Here is a 26,747-nt window from a genome sequence, read left to right as displayed (position 1 = left end):
TTAATTTAGCTAATGCTTTACAAAATTGACAATTTTCTCATCTGTTGCAGCCATACATAACTGCTGAAACACACACAAGATGTCACACCCCCACAAAACCTCTTCAGAAGAATAAACATATTTACGTATCCTCCAAATGCAGTCTGTCTGTTTTCCTGCAGACTTCATGCTGTGCTGAAAACAGATTTCACTGAGTTTTAGGAGCACATGTTTAAAACATAATTAAACTGAGTTTGCGTAGAAATGTCTCGTTCTTTGCCCGCACACGTGCGCGCTCATGCTAGTTCCTTGATTGTGAAGCCCTCTTTGCTTTTGAGTTAACTCTGTCTGAGGTCTGACCATCTTTGACCACTGGGTCTCTATTTTCGCATTTTACAAATTCGTTTTTGTTGACCGCACGTTTCCTGTCCCTCCTCTCTTTTACTAGCTGGATTTTTGCGAGTGCAGTCTTTCAAATCTTCTTTGGCTATTCTTTATATATTCACTTTTTTCTAGACTAGGTTAATATTCTGCAGAATTGCAATATTTTAACTTTGCCTTCTTAATGCTTCTCATTAGAGATCTATTTATTTTACCTCTGATTTCTTGGCCTGTTGTGAAGTTTGTACGTGCCACTTCATCGCAGTTTTTGATACGACACTAACAAGTGAAAAACCCGACAAAAGAGGCGAACCTTTCATGGCTCTCTTTGCACCGCCGGCAATCCGGTATCAGCGGTGCGGCTGCCTCGAGGTGCGCACCCAGGTGACGCCCCTGCGGTTGTGCCTTCCTCGGCGCGGTGTCCTGCCCCGTGGCTGAGGCTCCCGGGAGCCTCCTGGTAGGTGGGCACGGCAGCCTGCTTGCGGGAAAGGGGAGATAAGCGCCTTTGTGCCATCCCCCTGTGCTTGTAGCCCTAATGGTTGAAGGCTTTTTAGCGAGAGATAAGCCTGTAAGGAAAGGTAGCATATCTTTTATTACTCGTTGATAGAGTTGGAAGGAAGAAGGCAGGCTTTCCCAGCACACCGGCCTGACCTGAGAAAGGTCCATCTATCAGCTGATCTAATGAAAACTCTTCCCTCTCTCCCCCCAGCCCTCATTACGATAAGCTTATTGGAAGCAAAACCGATCGACAAGAATCTCTTTCTGGGTGTCTCTAGGCAGCCACTTCATCCTCATTAAATGAGATTATATGTGTGATGAAGAAGTGCTTTTAAGGTTTTAAAATCAATTGGCAGACCTAAGTCGGTAATCGAACACAAAAGGCTGCTACTCCTGCACCTCGTGATCCCCCTGGGGGCGGTGGGTCGGGGTGCCGGGGCGCTGGCCGGGACCGTCGGTGGCGCTGGTGGCAAGGCCCTAAGTACCCTGGCTGGTGTCTCCTCTCGTGTCTAAGAAGCAAATGTGCGCCGGAAGGTGACCCAAATTAAATTGCAGCTCAGCGCTGAATCCCTCTCAGGACTCTAATGCACCCAAGAAGCGCCGCTGCTCACAGCGGAGGCGCTGATTTGAACTGGCCGCCCCCGTGCTGGGGAGAAGTGGGTGCCCTCGGGACGTGCCTTGCCTTCTCTGCCAGTCGGAGGGAGGCTTTCTCGACCTCTGATGGGTAAATTTACTACTCCCACCCCAACTTTATTTTCCCATCTGATATTAAGAAGATCTAAATATCATTGATCTCCTAATAAGAAGTCTTGGATATATTTTTTTTCCCCCAGTAGAGAAACCTGTATCTTTCTGCTTGCTGGAATTAAAAGTAAATTGTATTCTGAAAACCCAAGCTCTGCAGGTGGTGTGGGAAGGCCCTTTCCCTGCTCGGACGTGAAATGGGAAAGGGAGAGAAGGTGTAAATCACCAAGTTCGTAATTTAGGAAGCAGTCTGGTACTTTCTTCCAGCCTCAGAACAGGGTGCTCCATGTTACGCTGTTCCGAAATATTAACCTTGGTTACATTTGGGCACAGAAAATGAGTGCAAATATAAGGCATAACTTAGTGTTTAACTTGCTTCAGTAGAGTATTGGAAGATGGTTTGCCATAAATATAGACTTTTTTTTTAAAAAAAAAAAAGGTGATGCTCACGTAATATCAAAATGAGGAAGGTTCTGGAGCTTGAGAAAGGGATATTTGGCTTCCCCAAATTCATCATGTGTTAAACTTAGGCAAGAGTCCAGAGCAAACATATTTTCCGTGGCTGCTGTTCAGCCGTTTTCGTGGCTAATGTTAAACTTCAAATTCTTCTTGTCTTTATTTTAGAAATAACAGAGTTCAGGGGTAGTTCTGTACAGTGGGTACTGCTGTCAAAGTCACAAAGTGGACACTTAGGAAATCCACAGCAAGGGTTTCTTCCTGCATCTAAATAAGTGATTATGGTGTTTACTAATTCATTCACGGACCTGGCTCCCAGGCGCCTGGCTCTCTCAAGTCTAAGTGTTCCTGTTGAGGTGTAGGATGGCGATTGTGCTCCCTGTGTCCTACCACGTTCTCCCTCTCGAGCAGTTTGTCCACGTGGGATCTCTCCTCCGAGAGATTATGTGACAAGACAAATACTGCCTAATTTAATGATACAAATATATTTTTTTTCCATTTTACAGTTCTGGTTTGCCATTGAAATACGTTGCAAGCTGGAAGACGTCAGCTATGCTATTGTCCTAATTTAATTGGAGCTGTTTCTCTTAGGGTTCTTCTGACTTTCATTACTCACGCAAGCGTGTTTGTAGTTAAACAAGAACCCTTGGTACATTTTCAGCTATGTATTTGTAGATGGGCTATTTTCTCCTCCGGGAACATCTTTTGGGAAAGATTATATTCCATAGAAAACTAAGCTTTCAAGATAAATCATAGAAAAAAATGTAATATATAGCTGTATTAGAAGTGCGCTGTTAATTACAAATTAGTTTTTAAATGGTTTTATGCAATTTTTTTCTTTTAACGGCTCTCAGTTTAAATAAAAAGAATGTGCCCGTAAAGTACAGTTTATTGTATAGCGAGCTCTTCTTAAAAATACAGTGCTGCACTGGGCACCCCGGTATCCTGTATCAGCCTGACTGAGTTTGACTCATATAAACTGTCTTTTTTTTTTTTTTTTTTCTTTTTTTAATTTAATCTATTTCAGCAATTAAAAATGCATGAAGAGCTTTAATTAAACCATCCGGTGTTTGCATGTAGGATGCAGTTTCTTGGAAGAATGATTAGTTTTGTGTATGAAAGAATTATTGGCTCTGTCTACAGACTGATACCACGCTGGTGATCAGCAGTCGGCGCAGTGAAGCGGAGCATCTGGCTCGTTGTCGCCTGGGCGGAAGGTTCCGTACATCCAGGGCGTTTTCTCATTAACGGGAAGGGAAAACAATTTCTTGTCTAAATTCTAAAGCGGATGCCATCTTGAAAAAATAATAAATGAGAAAAAAATAATGTGCTGATAGTCTAAATATATTTTATAAAAGCTAAGTTACACATTTGTGTGTATATATATAAAAAAATATATATAAAAGATGCCTTTTAATATCTTACAGCCTAACCTGACAAAAGCACTCCCCTGAAATAGTAAGAGAATTATTGCTGGAATTACCCAGGATGCTTCTGGTCTTTAAGCAACTTTAAAGGGACTATTGTTTGCTTTACAAAAGGCGGTTCCGTCCCCTCCAAACACCTCCGTTAGAGTGATTTGTCCTAATTTGCAATTGTGATGTGACTTCTTCTTAGGGTCCCTGTCCCTTAAGATGCGTGTTTTATGTTTTACCTTTCTTTGGGCACACTGAACGCGATACAGCCATGTCCGTGCGCAGCGCGCCTGTAGGCGAGCTCTGTGTGGGTGTTACCGTAGCCTTGCCGTTCTGACGTTGAAATGTGGCATTTCAGTATCTCCTTTTTCTCTGGATTTGTGGTTAGCATCTTTTGCACGGGATGACTGAAACCTAGCTAAAATAACTCTTCAGGATCGGTTCGGATTGCTGAAGTCCTGCAGTATGTGAGCTCCCCTCATTCATTGCTCCGTGATCGTTCGCAGCGAAGGACAGGGAAATAGTCTACCTATTTTAGGAAGACTCAAACTAAGCAGGAGTCGTGTGAACAGCGTGTTGTAGTTCGTGGATTTGGTGCAACTAATCCGGACTCTGCAGTGAATGAGGTACGTAGGGGACTGTGATCTGCGCGCAGGAGGTTGGACTAACGGAGAGACGATAGACCTCTTTTTGAAATCTGGTTCTTCTCTTGTCTATAAATTAAAACTTTCTCTCCTGCAGGTGTTACTTGTGTGCTTCCCTTCTACGTGTGTGTTTCTTTGGGTTCGGAAAGCCAACACGGAATGGTATTCAGGTACTAGTTTGAATTTTCCAGGCATTTTGCTGTTAGGAGAATCTCGTTTCGGGTCAGCTTGCTTATTTTTTCCAGTTATATTTCTTTTTTTTTCTTCCCCCTCCCCTGTGCACCTTCTGCGTTGGCTTAACTTGTCACCTTTCTTTATAGACTGGTCACTTGGCTGGTGTATGTAAATGGGAAATTATGGATTAAATCAGTCCATGATGGGATGTGTTACTCTTATGAAAAGGATAATCTCCTTTCTTCATCCTTAGACAGCTTTTTCTAATAGGATTAAGATGGATGTGTGTGGCCTGAAAGCTGATGTTTAAGATTTGATGCAAATAATAAAACCTGCAGAATTTAATGCTTGCAGGTTTTTTTTTAAAAAAAAAAAAAACAAACAAAAAGCACCTGTAATACTCCGGATCATCCTGTTGTCATTTAAGACCAAATCAGATGTCACTTCATATCCGCTTGGCCCTTAAACTCATTATTAATTCACGAACGGGAGCTGACGGTGATGTTTTTGACTACGGGAATTCTTCAGGAGGTATCCTGGTGGCACCACCGCAGCTGAAGCGCTTTCTCCTCCCGCCCGGCTCGGCACCCCGTTGGTGCGCAGGGCTCCGCGGGGAGCCCGGGGCAGCGTGCTCTGCTCCCCGCTTGGGCTCCTCCCCGTGCGTCTGCCACTCACCGAAGCCGTGCTCACGTTGCAACAGGCGGCTGTGAATCTCTTTTCCTTTCTCTTTGCCTTTAATTAGAAATGAGACCATTTCTTTCGATAATTTGTTTTCGGTATCCAGCTCTGTCGTATTTCCCTCGCTGCAAATCCTGGTGCGCGGTCACACCACCTCTTGCTAGGAAGCGACTAATGAGACTAACGCGTAATTTTGCACAACGCATAACCTGGCAGTAAGGGAGAACTGCGTGCCCTCGGAGGCTACAGACCTGAGGAAAGCCACGCTTTCAGCTTCCTGCTTTTGTTGGAGTTCGGTCTCACTTCGACAGGGAAAAGCAGGGCTCTGGGGGGTGAAGGCGGTGGATCCCCAGCCGACTGAGCAGCATTTGTGATGAGGGGCGGCCTTACGGAAGAGGACCCCCCGTGCAGACCTGGGGGCTGGCCGCTCAGCGCGCCTCTGCGGGGTCCTGGTGCGGTGGCCGCCCGCTGCTGCTCTCCTCGGACCAGGAGAAAGGTAGCCAGCTCCTGGCCAACGGGCTGGCAGGACACGCGAGCCGCGGCTTTAGCCAGCCGGACTGGAGCGTTCAAAAAAAAAAAAAGTGATGTTTTTGGCATTTGGAGGCTTTGAAGAGTTGCCTGTAACTCCGCAGTGGCAGTAGCAAAATGTTCTTGCACGCCGCCAGTCGCCACGTAAGATCGGGCACACGCAGTTGTTTGCCCCAGGGTTTCCTGCGGGATTCTTTTCTCTCTCTTGCTTCATTTACTCTGTTGTTAATAGTGTGGTTTGCTCAAGGAACTATCCTTTGCTGAATGACTTGGAAAATGAACAAAAATAGCTGTCAGTTACTCTGTATGCACACAGTCACTGGCCGTAACATGAAGAATCACGGGTAGGTATTTGTGGTGTTATTTAGCGTTTTAGAGTTACTTTCTCAGTTATGGGGGTGCAAGTCTAGAAATGACCAACTTAAGTCTTAAAATTCGAAAGACAACACTTACTAGACCAGTGTGATTTACTGTCTGTGGGAAATGGCAATCTTCCCTTTTATGTAAATCATGAGTTGCAGTAATTTATGACACAATAATGCAGGACGTATGGTGGCCTCCACAAGTTAGTAAGTTTAAATTAGTCATAAAAAGAAGATTGATTTACCCGGCAGACACCATGAATTAGGTCAACAGGCCTAGACAGGGAAGTGTTGTTCTTGATAACATCAAATTTTTCAGTAGCTTTTCTTATAAGGGAAACTGAACTACGGTTCTGTTGGGCAAAGAAAAATTTCTTTTTTACATTTAATTTTCATTACACTCAATGAAGCACAGTATTTCTTAAAAAGGCATATCAATTCTTACAAGCCTGTCAAATACAGCTGATCTCTTCGCGATGACGAGATACTTCATTAAAACTGCTTTTCCTGTAGAAAACCATTCCAAAAGTGGAACGTAGCAATAATTAATATGAAGATGCAACGTTGTAAGATGCTGTGTGCTTGCGGAGATGGAGATCTTATCGACAGGCTTCACTGGCAGGTGCTGCTGGTATTCACAAGGACCTTGCTGTGCACAGTCTTTGCTTCTATAAAATAAGGTGGTTTTAAATGGGAGCGTCGCAAGCTGCCATTCGTTCAGTTCTGAGCCCCTTTGCCTGTCCTACCTTCCCTCTAGCGCGGCGGGTTGCGCGTCCGGGTGTGCAGCTCCCCCGTGGGGGTCCCTGGGGAGCCCGTCCGGGACGGGTCCCTCTGTGCCGCCCCGCTGCGCCTGGACACTCTCAGAAGTAGAAAATCCACCTGTAAATGGATTTGCCCCTTGCTAGCCCGGAGTATGAATTTTTCAAGGAGAAAGGAGATTTCTTAAGCAAGTAACTTAATTTTTTTTTTCACCAGGTAATGGCTCTTCAGAAAGAACCTCCTTCCTTTTTTTTCTCACTAAAATAACATTTTCTGGACTAGACCAAAGTATGCCGCCTCTGTGTACGAGTGATTGATGCGTGCTGCCGAAACGTGACATAATTACCCGTCAAGCCTCGTATCAAATACCAATCAGGGTAATGGACGATGCTCTGCGTGCATCCCGGCTGCGGGCTCGCAGCGTGTCAAGTGGCAGTTGTCCGGAAAGCAATTAATCCCCGTGTTCCTAACCAAATGGACCTGTACGCATCGAATCGCTCTTCCTCGGACGTGCCTCAGGGCTGCCTGCGGTGGCTGCGTGGGCAGGGCTCTGAAGTCAGGCTGCTCTGGGGACGTGGAGGAGGTAACCTGCCACCCTCGGTGCGGGGGGCGTCCCACGGGCATCACAGGCACTACAGCCCAGCTCTGTAACCCTCCAGTGTCTGGGACACGCGGCATTTGGGAATCCTCAGCGCCTTCCGGCTCGCGACCGAATTTGGGGTGGGAAAACTTGCCGTCGGTTGGAGGTAGGGAGGGGAAGGATGCTGTTTTCAGCCCTCCTGCTTCCCGCGTGGAGCCGAGCAGGCAGGCAGCGCCGGCCCCCCAGCCTGGGCAGGGGGCTGGGGGACTCCTGTGCAAAACTTGTCACAAAACAAGTAGGAAAGCCCAAGAAATGGTTTTTCTCTCCAAACTTTTTCCTTGTTTAAGTATAGCCACGGTAGACTAAAATCATTTAATTGTTCAGCCCTACAGGAAGAAAGCTCAGAGCAACCACAAAGAATCTTTTACTAAAGATTTACTGAAGGTACGTGTAAATAAATTCAGGCAGCTATTAGATACTGCCTTTTTCATAACTGCGGAAAAGCAGACCTGTTAATGAAAGCAGGTAAAATGCTGAGGTAGAAAAACTATGCATCAGTAGTGGTTTGACAGTAGAATGCCAGGCAAGGGGGTCAGGGAAGGTGTAAAATGCAAAAATAAATGAAATGCCTTTTACCTTCACTGCATTCAATTACTGTCTGCCTAATTTTGTTTTGCAGAAGACTGGTTTGACTGTCACCGGTAATCTTACATTTGGTACTCTGCCTGTGCTTCAGTATTTTTGGCGTTGTTGGTGAGTTTTTAAAAATAAAGAACTGGTGCTGCGGCAAAAAATGGCACAGACGTACACACACATACTTGTTCGACAAAGATCTCCACGGGCCAGCAGAGTTGCGAGCGGCAGTCGCGTGGTGTGTAGTAACGCCATTACGGCGGTATAAAGTATTTTTATAAAGAGCAGCCGTTGCGCAGTGCCCGTGGTGGGCGGGAGGGCAGGGGGAGCACGTGAAGGACCCCCGAGCAAGGGAGTCTCTTGCTGAGCAGCAGGAACTTCTGAAACATGGCCCAAAATGCGTGGCAGGCCGATGCTCCGTCTGCTCGCTTTCCATCGGCTTTTGCTTGCTTAGCACTTAGCATCAGCTAGATATTTCCATTACATCTAAATTAATATTGATACACCAATACATCTTTCCTGGGTTATTGCTCATTTATAATGATTTTCAGAGAGGTGTCTCGTGTTGTACGTGCAAGGCCAGGACTCAGAAAGCACAGTCGTAGAGGTGATGGAGGAGCGGGTGACTCACGTGCATCCCATCCAGCAGGTGGGTCGGTGCTGTCGATGCCACCTGTACTGTGCGCGCGTTCCCGAAGCGCCGCGGGCAGGACGCGGGGCGAAGGCTCCCTTGCGGCTGCTGCTTCCCCGGCGCTGCCTGCGAGGCATGGAGCCGCAGGGAGCCTGCGCGCCGCCGGGCAGCGCCTGCGGGCAGGGGAGGAGGCCTCGGAGTCCCCCGTCCCGATGCACGTGTGCCGTGGGTAACGCCTGCTCGCGGCTTTCCCGTGGCCTTAGCTTCGGATGTTCCCTGTGAGTGCGTGAGATGGTCGCACCCTGTGCTTTGGCGTGAGCTTGTGAAAGAGCCCCGGAGTCGCAGGCAGGCGCAGCTGTTCCACTCTCACCCTTCGCTTCTTTTTAATTTCCCTCTTTACTAGCTTTTTTGGCTCACTGCATGGCAAGTGCCTTCTGCTTTTCTTCCCTGAGCTGTTCCTAAGAAAAGCTAGTCCCTGCTCTTTCCTCCGATGGCTACGCTGCCCGTTCAGTTATAACCAGGAGTTGGCGAAGGCGGGGTAGCGCTTGGGAGGTTTTTTGGCTTTGCTGTTTTAAATGTGACCTGCTGGGTGCTTGCAGGTGCCCCAAGGGTGGCTGGTTGCTGCGGCCAGGCAGGCGATGAGCCCCCGCGCAGCCCAGGGCTGTCGATGCTGCGGCCGGGCAGGCGATGAGCCCCCGCGCAGCCCAGGGCTGCGGCTGCTGCGGCCGGGCAGGCGATGAGCCCCCGCGCAGCCCAGGGCTGCGGCTGCTGCGGCCGGGCAGGCGATGAGCCCCCGCGCAGCCCAGGGCTGCGGCTGCTGCGGCCGGGCAGGCGATGAGCCCCCGCGCAGCCCAGGGCTGCGGCTGCTGCGGCCGGGCAGGCGATGAGCCCCCGCGCAGCCCAGGGCTGCGGCTGCTGCGGCCGGGCAGGCGATGAGCCCCCGCGCAGCCCAGGGCTGTCGATGCTGCGGCCGGGCAGGCGATGAGCCCCCGCGCAGCCCAGGGCTGTCGATGCTGCGGCCGGGCAGGCGATGAGCCCCCGCGCAGCCCAGGGCTGTCGATGCTGCGGCCGGGCAGGCGATGAGCCCCCGCGCAGCCCAGGGCTGTCGATGCTGCGGCCGGGCAGGCGATGAGCCCCCGCGCAGCCCAGGGCTGGGGCTGCTGCGGCCGGGCAGGCGATGAGCCCCCGCGCAGCCCAGGGCTGCGGCTGCTGCGGCCGGGCAGGCGATGAGCCCCCGCGCAGCCCAGGGCTGTCGATGCTGCGGCCGGGCAGGCGATGAGCCCCCGCGCAGCCCAGGGCTGTCGATGCTGCGGCCGGGCAGGCGATGAGCCCCCGCGCAGCCCAGGGCTGTCGATGCTGCGGCCGGGCAGGCGATGAGCCCCCGCGCAGCCCAGGGCTGTCGATGCTGCGGCCGGGCAGGCGATGAGCCCCCGCGCAGCCCAGGGCTGTCGCTGCTGCGGCCGGGCAGGCGATGAGCCCCCGCGCAGCCCAGGGCTGCGGCTGCTGCGGCCGGGCAGGCGATGAGCCCCCGCGCAGCCCAGGGCTGCGGCTGCTGCGGCCGGGCAGGCGATGAGCCCCCGCGCAGCCCAGGGCTGCGGCTGCTGCGGCCGGGCAGGCGATGAGCCCCCGCGCAGCCCAGGGCTGTCGATGCTGCGGCCGGGCAGGCGATGAGCCCCCGCGCAGCCCAGGGCTGTCGATGCTGCGGCCGGGCAGGCGATGAGCCCCCGCGCAGCCCAGGGCTGTCGATGCTGCGGCCGGGCAGGCGATGAGCCCCCGCGCAGCCCAGGGCTGTCGATGCTGCGGCCGGGCAGGCGATGAGCCCCCGCGCAGCCCAGGGCTGGGGCTGCTGCGGCCGGGCAGGCGATGAGCCCCCGCGCAGCCCAGGGCTGTCGATGCTGCGGCCGGGCAGGCGATGAGCCCCCGCGCAGCCCAGGGCTGTCGATGCTGCGGCCGGGCAGGCGATGAGCCCCCGCGCAGCCCAGGGCTGCGGCTGCTGCGGCCGGGCAGGCGATGAGCCCCCGCGCAGCCCAGGGCTGTGGGGCTGCTGCGGCCGGGCAGGCGATGAGCCCCCGCGCAGCCCAGGGCTGTCGATGCTGCGGCCGGGCAGGCGATGAGCCCCCGCGCAGCCCAGGGCTGTCGATGCTGCGGCCGGGCAGGCGATGAGCCCCCGCGCAGCCCAGGGCTGTCGATGCTGCGGCCGGGCAGGCGATGAGCCCCCGCGCAGCCCAGGGCTGTCGATGCTGCGGCCGGGCAGGCGATGAGCCCCCGCGCAGCCCAGGGCTGTCGATGCTGCGGCCGGGCAGGCGATGAGCCCCCGCGCAGCCCAGGGCTGTCGATGCTGCGGCCGGGCAGGCGATGAGCCCCCGCGCAGCCCAGGGCTGCGGCTGCTGCGGCCGGGCAGGCGATGAGCCCCCGCGCAGCCCAGGGCTGTCGATGCTGCGGCCGGGCAGGCGATGAGCCCCCGCGCAGCCCAGGGCTGCGGCTGCTGCGGCCGGGCAGGCGATGAGCCCCCGCGCAGCCCAGGGCTGCGGCTGCTGCGGCCGGGCAGGCGATGAGCCCCCGCGCAGCCCAGGGCTGTCGATGCTGCGGCCGGGCAGGCGATGAGCCCCCGCGCAGCCCAGGGCTGCGGCTGCTGCGGCCGGGCAGGCGATGAGCCCCCGCGCAGCCCAGGGCTGTCGATGCTGCGGCCGGGCAGGCGATGAGCCCCCGCGCAGCCCAGGGCTGTCGATGCTGTGGCCGGGCAGGCGATGAGCCCCCGCGCAGCCCAGGGCTGTCGATGCTGCGGCCGGGCAGGCGATGAGCCCCCGCGCAGCCCAGGGCTGTCGATGCTGCGGCCGGGCAGGCGATGAGCCCCCGCGCAGCCCAGGGCTGTCGATGCTGCGGCCGGGCAGGCGATGAGCCCCCGCGCAGCCCAGGGCTGCGGCTGCTGCGGCCGGGCAGGCGATGAGCCCCCGCGCAGCCCAGGGCTGCGGCTGCTGCGGCCGGGCAGGCGATGAGCCCCCGCGCAGCCCAGGGCTGTCGATGCTGCGGCCGGGCAGGCGATGAGCCCCCGCGCAGCCCAGGGCTGCGGCTGCTGCGGCCGGGCAGGCGATGAGCCCCCGCGCAGCCCAGGGCTGTCGATGCTGCGGCCGGGCAGGCGATGAGCCCCCGCGCAGCCCAGGGCTGCGGCTGCTGCGGCCGGGCAGGCGATGAGCCCCCGCGCAGCCCAGGGCTGCGGCTGCTGCGGCCGGGCAGGCGATGAGCCCCCGCGCAGCCCAGGGCTGTCGATGCTGCGGCCGGGCAGGCGATGAGCCCCCGCGCAGCCCAGGGCTGCGGCTGCTGCGGCCGGGCAGGCGATGAGCCCCCGCGCAGCCCAGGGCTGTCGATGCTGCGGCCGGGCAGGCGATGAGCCCCCGCGCAGCCCGGGGCTGTCGATGCTGCGGCCGGGCAGGCGATGAGCCCCCGCGCAGCCCAGGGCTGCGGCTGCTGCGGCCGGGCAGGCGATGAGCCCCCGCGCAGCCCAGGGCTGTCGATGCTGCGGCCGGGCAGGCGATGAGCCCCCGCGCAGCCCAGGGCTGTCGATGCTGTGGCCGGGCAGGCGATGAGCCCCCGCGCAGCCCAGGGCTGTCGATGCTGCGGCCGGGCAGGCGATGAACCCCCGCGCAGCCCAGGGCTGCGGTGCTGCCGTGCCCGGCCAAGCTCCTGCAGGGCGGCAGCTGCTGAAGCAGCATCTTCCGACGGCCTGCATATAGGAGAGGAGGATGATTGCTTGTGAAACACGATTGTGACGAAACCATTTGACAACATAGCTGGGAGTAATATATTTACAGTTGCTTCTTCCAGGGCCGATAATAACAAGCATTGATATTTTACAGATGCTGAGGTTTCACAGCGCTTTCCCTCAGCCTGTTGAAAGACTTTTTCAGGGATTCAGCGATTACCTGATATCAGGGCTTTCGCACTGCTTCATTCCCAGGTTTCTCTTGAAGTCCATTATAGTGGAAAATTAAAGCAAGCAATAACTGTAGATTATTACAACTGGAGATGCTGGGTTTTTTTTTTTTGAAAAAGATATAAGCCTTTCAGTGTCACATTCATAAAGATACTGTTTATTAACTAGTTAGGTGTTTGGAAGGGGATGGGCTAGAATGGATAATTGTTTTATTTTCTTGAAACCAGTTTGACTCTTCAGCCCAGTCTTGTGGTTTGTTACCTTTGTGTTACAGCTGATCTGCTCAGAACAGCTGTGGTTCTGAACTGAATTGAACTAATATGCTATTTAATTCGTCTTTGCAGTCATACTGATGAGAATTCAGCATAAACAAGGCTTAGTAGCTCTGGAGAGCTTTTAACTTCAGAAGATTGAGCCATGTGGTCATTTAACCGTGTGTAGGTTTCTTAAGAATTTATGAAGTGTGTTCATGAGAGTTGATATATTTTTTGAGAAGATGGCTCCGTTCACATCTTTGCTCTTAGAAGTGGCAGCCAGTATCTCCAAGTAGACTTCACATCCATCCTAAATGATATTTTTAATTTTATTTTTTTTTTAATCTGATGCTGACTTTTTTCTCTCACTCCAGACCTCCTTGTTCCTCCTTAGACTTTCTGCCGTGAGGCTATCAGTAGCAGAGGCAGCGTAGGCTGGTATGTGTCTAGACAACTGTGTAGCAGAAATGCTAAAAATAGTATTTATGATGGAAGTTACAATGAGTTCTGATGCTTTTAGTACTGGAAAGCAACGTTCATTTTTTTTCAGAGTCACAGAACTCTTATGTTGAGAAATACTGTGAAGTAAATGATGTATTTAATGATGTTTATGACAACTCTACAGGATTTATTGCTACCGTATAATTAAAACTAGAATTCTTTATGTTCCAGATTAAGCTAATTCTGTGTGTAGTTCCGAGCAGCAGAGATACATCATGTAAATAGCGAAGGACTGCGAACTATCTTTTAGTTTATTGGATTCTGTATGGGGTTTATGGCGACAAATGATTTGAGATAAAACACCAGGATTATATTGAGATTCTTATACGCACTGTAGAGATGTAACTGAGAGAGAATTATTTTTCAGGATTCGGGTTTAAAAAAACCACATCAGACAAACAAAGCCCCCAGTCCTGCAGCCCTGGCTAGTGAAAGGCTACCGCGATTGCGGTCGCGATGCCCACAGACAGAGAGCATCGCAGTGACGGAGGTGCTGGTGTATCGCACCCGGTCAGCAGCGCTCCCCGCGGCTGGGAAGTTGGACGTGTGTTTCGGGTGATGGAGCAGGAACGTTCCTTAGCTTCAGCGCGCTTTGCTCTCTGAAGTCAGGGTGAAGGTTGCGACGGCTTCTCCTGAATTTCGGGTGAGTGCTGCCGCGTGTCACCGCTGCTGGCAGCACCGGGAGGCAGGGCTGTATGGATCGGGCCACGCAGCCGTTCGTTGGTTGCTCAAGTAAAACCGTTGGAAAGATAGAGTCGTTACCTTCAGCTGCCTTATTTATAGGAAAAAAAAATCAAAGATGGTAAAATAAGCAATAAAAACAATGCTTTGAATTAAAACATTGGTCAAGTCACTTAATGGCAAACTAGAACAAAGTCCCAGAACTGGATTTCGTTCAGGAGACTGGAGGTTTTCCACGTGTGCCGTGGCTGCTGCGTGGACCGTCTCCGGCGCAGCTCCTGCTAGCAAGGATTCGCTGTCTTCTGCTTTACAACCGGAGAGCAGCGCTACGTGGCCTAGAACAGCCACTGCGTGGCCTAGAACAGCTGCCTGTGCGACCTTTTTCCCCCAAATACTGTTTAGCGGTAGGAGAAGAAGCGAGGAAGTTGTTCAATACTGTATGACAGCTTTTTGTGTAAAGACAAAAACGAATGCTCTGCCACATTCTGCACGAGATACCGATTGGAGCTGAAAGCCTGCGGTTCTCTTGCGTGAAACTATTCCAGAAGTGTTTTCAGTAATACCGAATGATGGTTGTTTGGAACTGCAGGCTGTACACCACGTATAGAGAAGTTTGACAGGGAGGTACAAACCCCTGTTGTATTTAAAACCGTGGGGCTGGTTACAGCGAGGGACGCCGGCAGCGAGCTGCAGGTGGGGCGGCGGGGGGAGCCACCCACGCCGTGTTTGTGGGCTGCGCTTTGTTGTCTGCGGCGGGCTTTCATCGCGCTCGGCAGCTGCCTCCAGATCTGGGGCCGGGTTTGAGGTTCTTTTTGTCCTGGCTACCCCAGCGATGATGGATCTTACCCCAAAATGGGCTGTGGGGAGACCACCGGCGTCGCGCCCCTGTGAATCACAGCTCTCCCGTGAGGCTGGCACCCATCCTTGGGGGGGAGCACGGTGGTGTCAGACGAGTCCCTTGCTTCGAGGGGATTCCCCTCTTTCCAGTTAATGTTCTTTTACTGGTGCATATCTGAACTCAAAGCACGCAGAGCCGAGTGTCTGGCGAGGGAGTATTTGTGCAGAGCCGTCAAAAGTACTGTAGTCTTTAAGTCTCTTCTTTTCATTTGGTCTTTCACATGTCACTTCTTCTCTGGCCAGTAGGGTGCTGTGGTGGACAGGGAGGATTTTTTTTTTTTGCTGTCGTTCCTTATTACAGATCCACCTCCACCTCTCCAGTTCCAGCTGTGCCGTCATTTCTTTTCCAGTTAAACTCCAGTTTGTTGACAGTCGTCCCCGAGCCCTTGGGGAAGCAGCCACGTTAAGACTGCAGACCCCATCCATGCGGACGTGCAGGATGACTGAGGTCTGTGGCCGGGCTCCTGGTTTTCTGGAGCAGCGCAGGGCCGGTGGCCGGGGCCAGTGGGCCGTGGGAGGAGAAAGCTCCTAGAATTTGCAAAATGGTGTTAAATTGCACATAGCGGAGCGAGGCTGAACTCGGGGTACGGTACCGAGTTAGGAGCATCTCCCTGCGTGTGGCTCTGTACGCAGCCGGCTTGCCTAGCTAAAGGTAGCGTGCAGTATCGGAGAGGCCCTGCCACAGGTTTTTATAAGATTCCTTGGGGAATGAGACAATGATTGATTTTTATGTAGTAAAATATAAATCAGTGATAATTAGGAGCTGCATAATGCATAACCTGTGTCTGGAAAGACCGGGCGCCTGGACTGATGGAGGCAGCAGCCGGCTCTGCCTGCTATCCAGGTCCTGGCTATGGTACTACCTGTTTATATATGCCTGTTTCAATCAAAAGTTCACTTATGAAATACTTTTTTCAAATTTTCATTGTAAGTAGAGACAAATCGTCATGTACTAAGACATATTTACCAGTAAACCGTTCACATTTTATCCTCTACGTATTGTGTGTACGGGCATGTCCGAGGAGACTTTGCGTATCAGGCAGATGGTAATTGCACGTCACTTACACCCCGTTGGCTACCGTCTCCCAGTCTCTGTACTAAGATCAATTTTTATCCTCATCTAGTTGTTTTTATCTTTCAAAACAGCAATAGTGTAATTATTTCCTCAGTTTCTTACAAAGTTGGGTATTTATCCTTTCAAACTGCTCACGATCCCAGCAGCTGCACGACGAGTGGGATTCGGGCTGCCGCCAGCCCCTTAATACGAAGAGAGTTGGCTGCTCTGTTGGTCAAGGAGGTGCCGTCACCTCTCCTGGGCTGTGCATACGCGGGGCGGCTCCTCCCTGCAGAGGGTGACCCCGCAGCCCCATGGCCGGGGGTGCACCACGCCCCTCCGGAGGGCAGCTCGCGGCCCGGGCGGCAAACCGGTAGTTTTGAAGCTCGCCGGTGTGGTCGCTGCTGTTGGCAGAAGACGAGGTTTTTATCTGCAGTGGAAGAGTGTAAAGTGGTATTTCCGACTTCCTCCTTTAGATATTTTGACCGATTAATAATATATGAATAAGGTTGGAATAACTGACTGACTAAACAGATTCTGAAACGAGAAGATGCTTTTTGGTGCCACGGGTGTTTCTCGCTGTTGGCAGCGCCTGTTGATGACGGTTGTACACGGTAGCCACGGAACACCCTCACCTTGCAAAGCGTTTGCGACGCGCTTGGTGGTTCAACCAAAAAGCTGTGGGTTTCTGCTCATCGGCATCGCTGCTGCTTACTCGTCACCAAGGGGGCTTGAAAGTACCGCTGGGCCGTTGCTGCGGACAGCGGTCCTTCTCCTCGCCGTGTCGGGGTGGGGGTGAGCTGACGGCTGGGCTGTGCTCTGTGGCCAACAGGTCTTCGGGACGCTCCCGTCTGAGCTCAGCCCGCGACGGTGGGACGCACGCAGCTGGGCGGGGGGGAGGCCCCGCTCTGGGGGATGGACCCCACAGCCCCCTGCGGAAGAGCTGCCCCTGCTCGCTGCAAAACAGCATCGTTACGTTTACAGTGTTATTTGTTACTCAAAACCGAAGTGCAGGCGTTGCAAGGCAGGAATAAGCAAGGAAGGTGAATGTTTGGGGCGAAAAAACAACCAAAGAAAAGCGTGGATGATGAGTCCTTATACCTTCTGAGTATTGCCGTGCTTATTTGTGCAGCAGCCCCCATGCAGAGCCTTTACTGAATTGTTAAATAAATTGAATGCTTTGAAATCTATTGGGCTTTGCCTTTTTTCTCTCCTTTCTTTATCTTGAATTTTGTGCTTTCTATTCTCCACTCCACCAAAGACCTCAGTGCTTCTAATAAGCCCGTGTGAGGGGGTTGTTTTCATTTCCAAAGGAGGCCTATCTCCGCTGACAGATGATGAAAAATGTCTGCAGGCAGAATGCTGGAAAAATAGCATTTTTATTCTTTGTGGGCATGCTTCGTGTCAGTTCCATTATCCCCGTGTGCACCAAGATGGTCATTGAAGAGATGAGCTGTTAATTCTTGTGCTTGGAGGTAAAGCTATTTTTGATAGACATATATTATTTTTTTAAAAAAGCACACTTCAAAAGTGTTTGAAATCCTCTTCAGTAAGTTAATAAGCAAAACTGCTGAATCACTGCTCCTTCTTAGTTGCAACCATTAAGTAGAGTTAACTGAAGCACCGTGAGGCGCATACAGATAGATGCCTCCTTCGAAAAGTGTTATGTGTGCAGCTCCTTCAGGAACGACACAAGTGTGACAAGGAAGTTTGCAGAGGACTGTAGATTGCTTTGGTTTCAAGATCTAGCCTGGAGAAGAGGGGGCTGAGGGGAGCCCTTCTCGCTCTCTGCAGCTGCCTGAGAGGGGCTGGAGTGAGGGGGGGGCTGGTCTCTGCTCCCAAGTCACCGGTGACAGGACGAGAGGGAACGGCCTCAGGCTGCGTCAGGGGAGGTTTAGGTTGGGTGTGAGGGAAAATGCCTTCCCTGCCAGAGCGGTCAGGCCCTGGCACAGGCTGCCCAGAGAGGTGGGGGAGTCACCGTCCCTGGGGGGGTTCAAACACCGTGCAGCCGTGGCACTTGGGGCCATGGTTTACGAGGCCTGGGGGTGTTGGGTTGGCTGTTGGACGTGATGATCCCAGAGGTCTTTTCCAACCTTAATAATTCTATGATTCTATCTTGAAACATAATCACAGAAGAAGAGTTCTGCTGCAGATTCAAGCAGCCTTGTTCACTTTGCCAGATGTGTATGAATTTATGCCCTTGAAGGACAGAAGCTATTTTTTTGTTGTTTTGGTGCTTGATTCAAACCAAGCTAGGTTTCATTGAGTGAAACCAGTGGTGCAGAAAAGGATGATTTCAGGTACTGCTTGGCCTCTCTGTGGGGAGAGACTAAATTAAATAATTCTAACGCTTGGAGGAGTGGTAAGCAAGGAGGGATAGACTGAGGATTTGTAAAGGCATAAATAGGCAGAGAAGGTTGATTAGGGATTCACTGTGTCTCCCAAGGCAAAACCCAATGAAGACGTGAGATAGCAAATCCAAAGCAAATAAAAGGGGTGCTATTTTTTGCCAACGGTGCTCTGTTAAGTCATGCAGTTCATTGTAAAAATGATAGATTTAAAAAGGGAGCATGCAAGCTGACGGCAATCTATTGAACGCAAGGCTCTGGGTACAGCCCCCACCGCCGCAAAGGGAAATCTGTGGAAGAAATATTTTAAAACTTGTGTCTTATTTTTTCTGCTGTGATCCATCAGTTGCTCTCAGACAGTGTACGAAGCCAGACAGACCTTTGATCTAGGGAAGGATTTGTCATCTTGTGATTTACTGGAAGCCTTTCCCGGACGGGCACAAACCGAAGGAAGGTTATTGGGTTTGGTGTGCTGGATTATGGTATTAAAAACTGGAAGAGGCCTGAAGACACTTAATCTAATCAGTTCTGCTGTCGATATTGTTTATCCCTGTGGTTTTTGTAGTTCTGTTGTGAATTACTTGACAAACAAGTTTTTCTTAATTTGCGTGCTGCATCGTCAGCGCCGACTTTGGGTTTTGGTCAGTAGAAGTCCTCTGGCTTTAGCTGAGATTTCTCTTTGCTCAGTTCCCAACAAACACTCCTAACTTTGCCTGCCTGTGCTAAACCCTTTTAATATTCTTCAAGTGCATCAGTTCTCTAGTTTTTATAGAAATAATATGAAAATTCTTCTACTTCCTCAGGTGTATCAAGGTACAAGTATAATTCACTAGCTTATTGCTTAGGTTTCATTTAAGTTTCCTTGAAAGGCTGTAAAAACTTTCTCTTCAAAGGTTTCAAAGCAAATATAAAAAAAAAAACCAAACCGAAACCAACAGTCCACATATGCTGTGGCTGTTTTAAGTCCTGTTCATTATGTCCTGTGGTGTGGGGAAAGCGTGGTGACCTGGGATCCGCTTCCATCCCTATTCTTCTCTCATTTTGTTTCTTTCATCTTACATTTAAACAATGATGAGTAGACTGCAATTTCAAGTTCGTTAATCGATGTGATTTACGGAGGAGAAGAGGAATCCGGGTCTCTATTTTGTTAAGGTTTTCCACAGTGTGAATTCTTAATATTAGAAGATTGAGCTTATACAGTCTTTGTGGAAAGAAGCAATGAGGTGTGTATGTGTCATAGGCACCTGGCAGCAGCAACGGTGTGAGCAGCCATCCTTCTCTCTCTTTTGCTTACCGTTTAAGATGTGGATATCTATATGTGCGGGTCGGTCAAACACAACCTCTATCCCTACAGCTCAGGAAGGTATTGTCCAGTAAATACAAACTCAGTGAATTACCGAGGAGTGGTGTGAAAGACCGACACAAGCCCATGGAGACCCGCCAGCAAGGCCAGATCACAGCATGAGGCAGAAATAGCAAAGGACAGTGAAGCGTGACATGGAAGTGTTGGACAAGCGTAGCAGCGAGAGGAAAGCCTCATAAGGAGCGAGGTGGGGTTTCAACACAAAGAAAAAGCAAAAAGCAGCTGAGTCCAAGTTTTTTGTTTCCTGTTTGTTTTTAGTATTCATGAAAACTTTGGACTTACCAGCAGCAGAAGCGTTCCCAAAGTATTTCTGGATCAGACATGGCAATAACCTTATGGGTCGACGGCCAGGTAATGTTTATGTAGAAAAATCAAATACGCCTCTGAGTTTCTTCCACACTGGCTTCAAGGATCGTGGCTATCCCTGAGTGCCCCCTCGGGTCCCCATTACAATTGCAAGTTGTTTAAAATTCAAAATACGAGCCTGGAGGTGAGTTCACGTACTTCGGAAGGCGGCAGCGCTGCCTGCTGGCTGTGGGCGTGGGCTGGGACGGGCTGCTCCTGGTGGGAACATGCAGCCTCTGTGGGGTCAATCAGCTCTTTCCGTCGGGGGGAAAAACCTGGAGGCAGCAGGGCCTGGAAAATCTTAGACCTCTCCTGGCTGGAGGATTTGCGTAACCTTCTGCAAGATTTGGGCAGCCCCTGCTTGTGAAGGCCGGGCTTTCCAGTAGCGCTGCAGCGGGATGGAGCTGTTACCCGCTGCTGAGTCGTTCAGAGTCGGCGATCTTCACAGCGCTCTCGAAAAGAAGGATAAAAGCGATGTGGGAAAGGTGTTTGGGACCGTGAATTCGAAGTGATGTTTTTGAAGATGTGCTCTGTAGGGAAATTGCTTGCTGTGCTCATTTTAGCTTGTGAACGCCAGGACGGGTGGAGTAATTCATAATCAGCAGCGTGCCTTCACTGATTGTTTCCTCTTTTACCATTCGTACAATTGGAATATGTAAGAAACAGATATATTTTTTTTAATCCTCTAGATAAAGGGGTTCTCTGTTATGTTTATATTTTCTGCTTGAAGAGTGTGTGTGTGTGTGTGTGTATGTTTTACATAAAGATTTTGGTACGGAAACTTGAATACAAGTTCGGTGTTTTATAAAATACCCTGAACAGTTTGATCTGAAGTATGCCGTACGGATGAAGTGTGCTGTACTTCCTAGAAAAGAGGGCAAAGCAGAACGTAAAGCTTTGGTGAAATGCCAGTATCAATATTTGGAAAAGCTGAAAAATTGTTTTGTTTGCTTTGCATAAATAACAGGTGGTTCAGTAGAAATATTTATAGTGGCTTTGTGCAGTTCAGAAAGCCAGCTTCGGGGACATACCTGGTGTTGGAAGAGTTTTGACACCATCTTTAGATTCTCGGATCTGCTGAGCGCAAGCAAAAAACGAATTTTCTATGAAAAGTTCGGTCAAACTGAATATTTGCAAGGGATCTTAATTTGCGAAGTATTCCCGCCATCTCTGCTGTTCCGATGTCTGCTTGGGTCGTGTTTTAATATTTTACATATTGTTTGGAAAAGGGAAAGTGTTATTTTCCCCCACTCAAATGTGGTTGGTTGTTGTGCATCTGCGTCTGCTGGGCCTGAGGTGGCCGAGGGCCGTCTCTTACGGAGGCGCTGGGTTCAAACCTTGCTCACTCAAATACAGGAGAGAAAATGCAAGAAGAGATGGTCCTGGGTACGGATTCGAGCTACACCTCTGAAAATGTCAGTGTGTATGTGGCTGTTAGCTCATAAACTGTGAGCATCTTCTCTAAAGATTTAATAAGTTGAGGTTGCTGCGTTTTAACTGGAGCAGAATTAAATATGTTTTTCCATCAGAGATATGCGTGTATTGAAATACAGTCTGATAGTACTTGGCTTTGAATAAAACTGTGGGAGTGGAAAGGCTGTTTAGGAAATTTCTGATTAGTTTTATAATGAATGTCAGGTCAGGGAAATCTCATTGAAGTTCTATCATGATGGACCTTAGCGAACAATGGAAGAACACAGAATCTTGTAATGAAAATTGATTTTGCAGATGAAGGAATATATACCTCATGCTTTCAGAAAGAATAAACAAAAGCTTTCAGGCTGAGTTTAATCCAAGTCCCTGTGATGGTACGTTGCAAAAGAGCTGGGGTTTCTGATGAATTATTTACAGAGAGTTTACACTGGAGCATAACATCCTCTACAGCTCTCTCCCTGTTACCTGGGCTTGGAGCATGAAACCCTTTGCGGTAGGTGTTCCATGCATGTCAGGGAGATACAGTTTTGATATTTGACTTACTACAAGGAGGGGCAGCAAATTTACTGTTGTAACAATGCCTGTGCTAATAACAGGTTGCTAAATTCCCCCCCCCCCCCGTAATTAATTTGTTTTAAGGAAAAGTTTCCAATTTCTACAGGAGGAATTTGTCACCAAGATATTTTTGGCCAATCCCAAAGTATTTCAGCAGGATACAAAACCATGCTGGTACGCTGCCTTATTATTTTGGAGACATTTAGTTTGGATGCCTCATTGTGCTCTGCCTCTTGGTGCTCCTCCGGCTCTCACGCCACGTGGCAGGTCGTGGCACAAGATGCCCAGGGTCCCCTCTCCCGGGGTCCCCTCTCCCGGCTCGCGCCGGGGCTGCAGCGAGTCAGTCGGACCGTGAACCGCGTGGCTCCCTGCCTGGGCAGGGAGATGGTACACGTGCTGATGCGGTATTACGGAGAGGTGGTCCTGGTGTTCTGGGGAGCGCCTGTAAAGCCCTCAGAGCTAGTCCAGACAGCTTTGGAAGCAGAAAAAAAGCCAAAGAATCTCTCTTCGCTTCCAAAAGATGATCTGACTGAAGGATGGAGCAAGGGCAAGCTTCCTCCACCTTCTCATCACTCCTCTTCCTCCTCAGAGACGTTCATGCCTCTTTCGAGGATCTCCTTCCTTTCCATTTATGTTGTGTTTGTCCAGGAGAAGGACATTGGCCAAGCTCCTTTCTGTGCTTCTTACCCATTTGCCGTGGTTTCAGCGGCCACGCTGCCTCTCTTTGCCTGCTCCCTGCTGCTATTTAGATAAATTTGCGCCTTCTGCCTCTTCCAGCAGAAAGGAAGCGGAATTTATTTCCATAAATAACACTTGCAGCTTGAGGGACTAAATCTTCAAATTGCGGTCTCTGAGGAGTCTCGTCGTTCCTCCAGAAAGCGACGGTATAGCAGAGCTTAATTACCAGCCATCAATCCCAAATATTTTACGTTCGTATTACGCATTGCATAAATATGAAGTGTTGCGAGAGGAATTTAATAGCATATACAACGCGTAACTGCGTGCGTACGTGGGCAGTGCAGGTTTCCAGGCAATTCTGTGGGTGAAGCGTAGCTGCGGAGAGGCGCAGCGTTGCGCTCCGGGGCAGCTGAAATCACAGCACGGCTGTGCTCTCCCCGTACTTTATTTCTTTCCGGTGGTAATTCTGAATGGTTTTGACTGTCAGGTGTATTCTCCAAGATAAAATTCTGCCTATTAGGGAACATATCTAGCAGTGTAGTCATTAATTCCTTTCCCAAAGCCAGGTGAGAGGAGTCAGCAGCTCTGCTCAGACATGAAAAAAGGTATCTAATAGCATCTCAAGCCTGCCTTCGGTGCTGGTGCCGGTGCCACAGCCGGTTTAGCTCCCGGGAGGATGCTGCCGACCCCAGTACGCATTAACCGCTGAGCCTGTCATCCGCGGGAAACCATGTCGGATGCAGAGGGCTTCACAGCCACCACATTTAAGATTTAAGCATCTCCCTGATAGCAATTTCACCTTCGCAAGTAATCACAGCGAAAGCTAATAATTTCTTCCTGTTGCAGCATATAAAGGTGTTGCTTCTTATCAAAGGGAAGGATAAAAAAAAATATATCAGATAATACTGTAAAAGGTTCCTCGCTCAACGGAAGCATAAACTAGAACTGCAGAAACACACTTTCTGTGCCCAGAGTCTGTAACATTTATTTTTAAAAAGCCTTTTCTGTAAAACTCTGCTAGGCTGTTGTGGTGAGCCCTGATGTCTGATTTCCTTGGGAAAATCATAGATTTTTCCTCATAAAGTCACTTAGTCTTCTTCCTGTGCATCTTGTAGCAAAGGGTTTATGCTTCAAGCATTTTATTTTTTTGGTAGCAAAAATCAATGCTTTAATTACTCTTCAGCTGGTAGAGAAGCCTTCGTAAGTGGCAGTCTTTCAAGATATTAAGCATCAAATTACAGAATCCCAGATTCCCAGGTTGGAAGGGACCTCAGGGATCATCTAGCCCAACCTTTCTGGGAAGAGCACAGACTATACAAGATGGCCCAGCGCCCTGTCCAGCCGACTCTTGAAGGTGCCCAACGTGGCCGAGCCAACCCCTTCCCTGGGGAGATCATTCCAATGGTGACTGTCCTCACTGTGATAAATTTCCCTCTGGTGTCCAATCGGAATCTCCCCAAGAGCAGCTTGTGTCCATCCCCCTTGTCCTCTCCATGGGACTCTGTGTAAAAAGGGAGTCTCCATCTTCGTTGTAGCTGCCCCTTAAGTACTGGTACGTGGTGATGAGATCCCCTCTGAGCCTCCTTTTCTCCAGGCTGAACAAACCCAGCTCTCCCAGCCCGTCCTCATACGGCAGCTTCCCGGCCCTCTGATCATCTTGGAGGCCCTTAAATGTTTCAGAGTAATTTTGATACTAAAGATGAAAAACGAATGTGGTGGCAGAAGAATAAAACCAAGATCCCTGCGTTAAGAGAAAGCGGTCACGTTGGCAGGTGGCGTGGAAGGAGGGAGCGTGGGAGGTGCCGGGAGCGTCGCCGGTGCCCAGCGCCCCCGGGCGACCCCCGCGGCACTGCGGGGGCCAGCAGGGTCCAGCGCCGCCGGTTCGTGAGAGGAGCAAGGAGCCGTTATTGCTAAAGACAAGCCAATCGGTGGTAATTAATCTGCTTCAGTCAAGGGGCTGATTTAGAGCGGGAATGTGAAATTAGTTACAAATTGAGGTGGCTGTTGATAAAACGTCTAAGTTGGGAGTAGCTGGGAGGGGAGGGGGCCTCTTCGGCTTAGCCGCACACCCGGGTTGAAGGAAACTCTCATCTTCTGGGGGGCTTTTGCTTTAGAATAGTGACCATAACTGTTTGTACACGTGGGGGTTTCCTTTCGTTTTCACATACTGTTTCCTAAAAAGGCAAGTCTGTATTTTGTTTATTTTTCTGTGCTTCTACGAGACAATACTATAATTTCCCTTAAAATTCAAAATAGACTGTACAAATAGTTCTCAAAACTAGGCTCTAATAATATGTAAAAGCTACTCTGTCAGGGTGGGGATACTGTGTTTTTCAGGACAGTTTTGGGTGTTTTTGTCACTGAAGATTGAATTATTTACTTACAGGGCTGGGATTATGCTATCTCGTGCCTGGTACTTAAAACTAAATAAAAACCAAAAGATGGTTGGAATTAGTTTCATACACATGTTCTCCAGATATCTTCAATAGCTATAAAAGTGTTTTCCAAACCTTTTCCGTCTGCAGGATCTCATGGAGGATCTGGTGCTGTGCTTTGTAATCCTGGTGTAAATCTCTTGAGAACGGTTGTTTACCGTCACTGTGATTACAGCAAAGAGCCGCAAGGGAACGAATCTGGGATCTTTAGTCACCTTCGAAGGCATCTAGCTAGAAATTCAGATCCGGATAGAGAGAGAACCTCACAGCGGAGCACAGAGAAAATTCTGATGTGTTATTACCTTTTTTTAACGTTCCTTGCTGGGTGCCCAAACCTGCCGATCCCTGTTGGTGCGGAGTAAAACCGCCGCCCACGTGCTAAAAGTCGGCCTTTTGCTCTCTTGTGTTACAGCTGTTATTTCTCGAAACCAAGAAGGACCTGGCGAGATGGGAAAGGCTGTGCTCATTCCTAAGGATGACCAGGAGAAGATGAAAGAGCTGTTCAAAATCAACCAGTTTAACCTGATGGCCAGTGACTTGATCGCCCTGAACCGCAGTTTGCCCGATGTGAGGTTAGACGGGTGAGTCCCCGCGTGCCCCGGTGCCGCCTGCAGAGCCCCGGCCCGCGCCCGCCTCCGGCCCCTTCCGCGGCGCGAGGCAGCGCCGCCGCCAGGTCAGCTGGCGGGCGTGAATAGCGGTGCTTGGAAACCCGCGGGTTTACCGCTTCCGATGGCTTCTGGTGCAGGCTTCCTAAGGGAAGGGGCTTCGGCGTCGCAAACGCCGTCGTCCTGCGCAGTCTGCCTGGTGAGCAGCTGAAAATTGGCAGCTTAGAGCCAGCCGTTGGCGCGGCGGCGCGTCACAGAGTGCCCTGCGGCGCGTCTCGTCACCTGCAGTAAGGGAATTCTTTTTCTTCGGGGAAAACTTTATTCCTAAGGTTTTAAAATGATAAAAATATCAATGTCAATTTTATAAATTTTTATAACCGCGCTGCCAGCGTTTAAAAATCGACATTTTAAGGCTGATAAAGAGAAGATACTACCAACACCAAAGGCTGCCTGCAGGATGTAGTTTTCTGTCTGATTTAGCCATAGACATTTCCGGAATAATTGGAATTTTGTAGAAGGTCTCTCAAAATGTTTTGTGACAATATAAAAACCGAGGCGGGGTTTGTGGTTGGGGTTTTGGCGGGTTTTGTTTTATTTTTTAAGTCTAGTGACTTACTAATTTTGAGTGAAGCCTGTGGTGACTTTGAGACCGTGGAGTAGCTCCGGGGAGTGTTTCACCGAGTCCAGTGTATTATTTTTAATGGAATTTACGGATTAATTTTTCCAGTCACAGCAGTGGGCTTGTGTTTGCACGCGTATTTGATGTGAGAGTACCAATGCGCGTGTTTATCTCCATTTCAGTAGGGATTCCGATTGCTGTCTAAAGGTCCCGTAACAAGTAACGGCACTTCAGAGGAAGTCTAGCTCTGTTGTACACTTTGTCTTCAGCACTCAGAGAATTCCCTCCTGCCCCCCGGTAGCGGTGTTAAAGCTGACGGAGCAGCCTATCAAGCCTATTTTAACTCGAAACCTTTGCGTGAAGGCACGTTCTCTGAGGAGCCTTGGACTGACATTGCATGGAGGATTATCCAAATTTGCAGACTTCTGAACGTACAGTTTTAGAGGCAGGATTTTTTTTTTTCACCACTTCATTTTTATAGAAACCGAGTGTTGATTGAATTTTATCTTTTTCCAATGCATTTCACACCCCACACCCCCCCCCGTTCTCCTTCAGCTACATAAATAGTCTGATTCTTATAACAAA

General features: G+C 50.5%; 1 protein-coding gene across 2 annotated transcripts in view; it reads left to right on the top strand.

Annotated features, from left to right (window-relative positions):
• The window catches only part of GALNT13 (polypeptide N-acetylgalactosaminyltransferase 13), a 159,349-nt gene that overhangs the window by 36,912 nt on the left and 95,690 nt on the right, over window positions 1-26,747 (top strand). For both annotated transcript variants that reach the window (XM_064450924.1, XM_064450923.1), the window contains exon 4: window positions 25,351-25,519. In XM_064450924.1, the coding sequence (XP_064306994.1) occupies window positions 25,351-25,519 (169 nt within the window). The remainder of the gene's footprint in view (window positions 1-25,350; window positions 25,520-26,747) is intronic.

Source organism: Phalacrocorax carbo, chromosome 5 (assembly GCF_963921805.1).
Source record: "Phalacrocorax carbo chromosome 5, bPhaCar2.1, whole genome shotgun sequence".
Classification (NCBI taxonomy): Eukaryota; Metazoa; Chordata; class Aves; order Suliformes; family Phalacrocoracidae; genus Phalacrocorax; species Phalacrocorax carbo.
This window is presented reverse-complemented; position numbering and strand designations above follow the sequence as displayed.